Source organism: Haliotis rubra, unplaced genomic scaffold, assembly GCF_003918875.1.
Source record: "Haliotis rubra isolate DU_JTF1 unplaced genomic scaffold, ASM391887v1 Scf1023, whole genome shotgun sequence".
NCBI classification, from domain to species: Eukaryota; Metazoa; Mollusca; class Gastropoda; order Lepetellida; family Haliotidae; genus Haliotis; species Haliotis rubra.
The window spans coordinates 324,405-327,457 of record NW_025764919.1 but is presented as its reverse complement, the minus strand read 5'-3'; the positions used below and the strand labels follow the sequence as shown (position 1 = coordinate 327,457).

The following is a 3,053-nucleotide window of genomic DNA, read 5'->3' as shown; positions in this document are numbered from 1 at the left end:
CTCTTCTATATAATCTAAAAGAGATGTTCTGTGATTATCGAGCATCGAATCCTCACGTTCGTCTATCTCGGACGCCATCTTGTTATGATCACCATAGTGACGCTCGCTTACCCCTGAAATGAAGTTCAAATTATAATGAAAAATTATATGTGCCCCTATATATAACGTTTCCCTGAGGTTTCAAAATGTTTTAATAAACATAACTAGTATATGCATATAAAAAACAATTGCCAAAAAAGTTTATATTTTGAAAAGGGGGGTAACTCATATTATTTCAAACGCATTATACTAGTTGTGTTGTAGGTAAGCGCCACAAACTCAGCGCTTAAACTTTCGCATAGTACGCTGGTTCCCGCGGTTACTTGAACTAGGAGCCCAGTCAAAAGACGAATACCTATCATCGGTTGTCGCGAGTGGTCCGAGAAGACGGTGACATAACATATTTCTCGAAACCGTTTGGTATGATGATGTACACTACACAAAGATCGATTATTCGAACTCTCGGGTCTTTCACTCTGTAATAGTTTAAGTGTACCTAGATCACGTGGATGACGGTGTATCGTATAAGGTTAATATAACATACCGGAAAGATTTCCGCCCGTAACCCCGGTTTTTTTTATCATTCTATGCCAAAGATTTATAGTAAGAATAGATGCTTTTTTTATAGAAAGCCTACCGTAACCCTAAACCTAACATAATGCTGAATCTGAACCCTAAACCTAAACCCTAACCCCTTGAAATAATCATAATAAACAGAATACATTCCAAGCGGGGGTTACGGGCGGAACTCATACCATGTTCTCACTAAACTGAAATATACAGACTACTGAATAACGACTACAGATTCCATTGAATTGATATAGGTAGTTCTCTTCTTTAGGGCATGTGGGGGCAATTTGTGTATTTGAACTATTGCTGTAAGCAGGTCAAGACAACTCAGAGTATACATTTTGAAACTCAGCGTCATAGAGTCATATCACCATTTGATCCATTTACTTTGCACATTTAACCCCTTATTGTGTCCTATAACCATGTCCTGCTCAGCTGTTGACCTTGTCAAGCATATAACTAGACGACTTTGCACTATACCAAGGTGTGCTCGATGTAGGTATGAACTACTGTTGACCAGGTATAGCATGGATGCTCAGGGTGTTTTTAGCCTTAGGGGGCCCATTTTCAAGAATGTGACTGAATATCATATCATTCTCAATTTCATATGAAGTCTTTATCCCACTCCTTATAGGAATTTTATTGTTTGATTGACAAACTTTGTGTGCTGGCAATTTGGTGCCTGACTCTGAATCCGGATGGAACTCAACCCAACAAAAGTACTAGAATCTGTACCTTAATGAGAAAGTGTAATCTCAAATATAAGATGTGTTACATTTGACCACTTTCTAGATTGCATTGTGTATTCATTCCTTGAGTATATCAGTTATGTTTGACATACAGTTCAATTTTCATTAGTTTCATTAATCAAAACAGCACAACATTTCTTGGTCACCCTTGGCAATATGATTTATTTTATGCCCTGTAACCCTGTATAACTCTATGGTAATTTCTCACGTACAATCTTCTTGATCATCAACATGATATCAAAAACATGTATATTACTGGTACTTTTACAGAATCATCTTTACTGCAACATGGCAAAACCAAGATTTGAGCCTCTTATTGAGTTTGTGAATAGTAATGAGAGAGACGCTTCACCCAGAGACTGGAGTAGAAGAGCCAAGATGAGAGAGAGATACAAACCATTGCGTGGGGAGGATGTGCGAGGCTTTTATGAAACTCTCATTTCTGAGACGACTGCTAGTGCCCCACAGACATCATCAGAGAAGGCTAAGAGAGGAAAAATGTGCAATTCAAAAGCTAAGCTGACAAATACTAAGAGCCATTCTGAAGCAAATGGTGATTCTTGGGAGACATCTGATGACCAATGTAATGTTAGGGAGACCCATTCAGTCTCTCATGTTCAACACACATCCATCTCAAACATCTCGAGAAATGATCACAAGAAGATGAGACAGCTAGAGATGCAGCTGTTGCACAGGAGTCAGGAAGGTGATTTACAGAGTGTGGAAAAGGCTGTAATATCCGGGGCTGATGTCAATGTTCAGGACCTGTATGGGTGGACGCCTCTTATGTGTTCTGCCTATGCTGGTCACGTGGGTGTTGTTCAGACCCTCCTTGGCCTTGGAGCAGACTGGGATCTGTGTGAGAGGAAGGGGAGGACTGCCAGGGATCTGGCTTCTAAGGTTGGTCATGGCAGTATTGTGAAGCTCATTGATGCTACCATAGCTCATTTACAGTCTTCCAATGATGGATCAAGTTCCAACCAACAAGTCACAAATGAGGAAAGTTTCTTCTGTGAAATTTGTAAAAGACATTTTTCTGAAGGGACAGAACTCTCTCACAGAACCTCCACTGTCCATTTGTTCAACTGCCAATTAAAACCTAAGCAAACTAGCTACCTGATTTCGGAGTCCAATATTGGATATCAGATGATGCTAAGGAGTGGCTGGAATGCAGATCGGGGTCTTGGACCTCAAGAAGAGGGACAAAAGTACCCAGTAAAAACTGTGTTGAAGAGGAATCGAGAGGGCCTTGGGGGTGAACGAAAGAGCACACCTAGAGTGACTCACTTCCCACCCCGTGATGTTCGAGCTGTTGCAACTGTGAAGCCGAGGGGGGAGAGGAGAGAGTCGTTGAGGTCACAGTCACGCCGAGCCATCAAGAGGAAAGAAAGGAAAGATAAAGAGTGGGAGAGAAACTTAAGGCGTTATATGAACTCTGATTAACTGGTCTCGATAAAAACTCCCCTTGTCCCTGTTTCTGTTTTCTCTATGGTGTGTGGTGTGTGATGTTATTTTTGAATGAAGTGAAAGCAGGGTTTTACCTTGACTTACAAAAGAGAGGGGTCAAGGGAACCCCATCAATAGATTTTAAGGGTCCTTGCTGGTAGTACGAGGGTCCTGTAAAGTATTGAAATGATGTAGTGTACTGTATGCTCAGATAATGACTTCATTGCTTGGAATGAATCAGTGATCATG

General features: G+C 40.8%; 1 protein-coding gene across 1 annotated transcript; it reads left to right on the top strand.

Annotated features, from left to right (window-relative positions):
* Window positions 1–377: 377 nt before the first annotated feature.
* Window positions 378–2,832, top strand: LOC124271240 (G patch domain and ankyrin repeat-containing protein 1-like). The gene is made up of 2 exons (XM_046706333.1): window positions 378–459; window positions 1,629–2,832. Exon 2 carries the CDS (start codon window positions 1,647–1,649, stop codon window positions 2,799–2,801), a length of 1,155 nt encoding a protein of 384 aa, XP_046562289.1. The 5' UTR covers window positions 378–459; window positions 1,629–1,646; the 3' UTR covers window positions 2,802–2,832.
* Window positions 2,833–3,053: the final 221 nt, after the last annotated feature.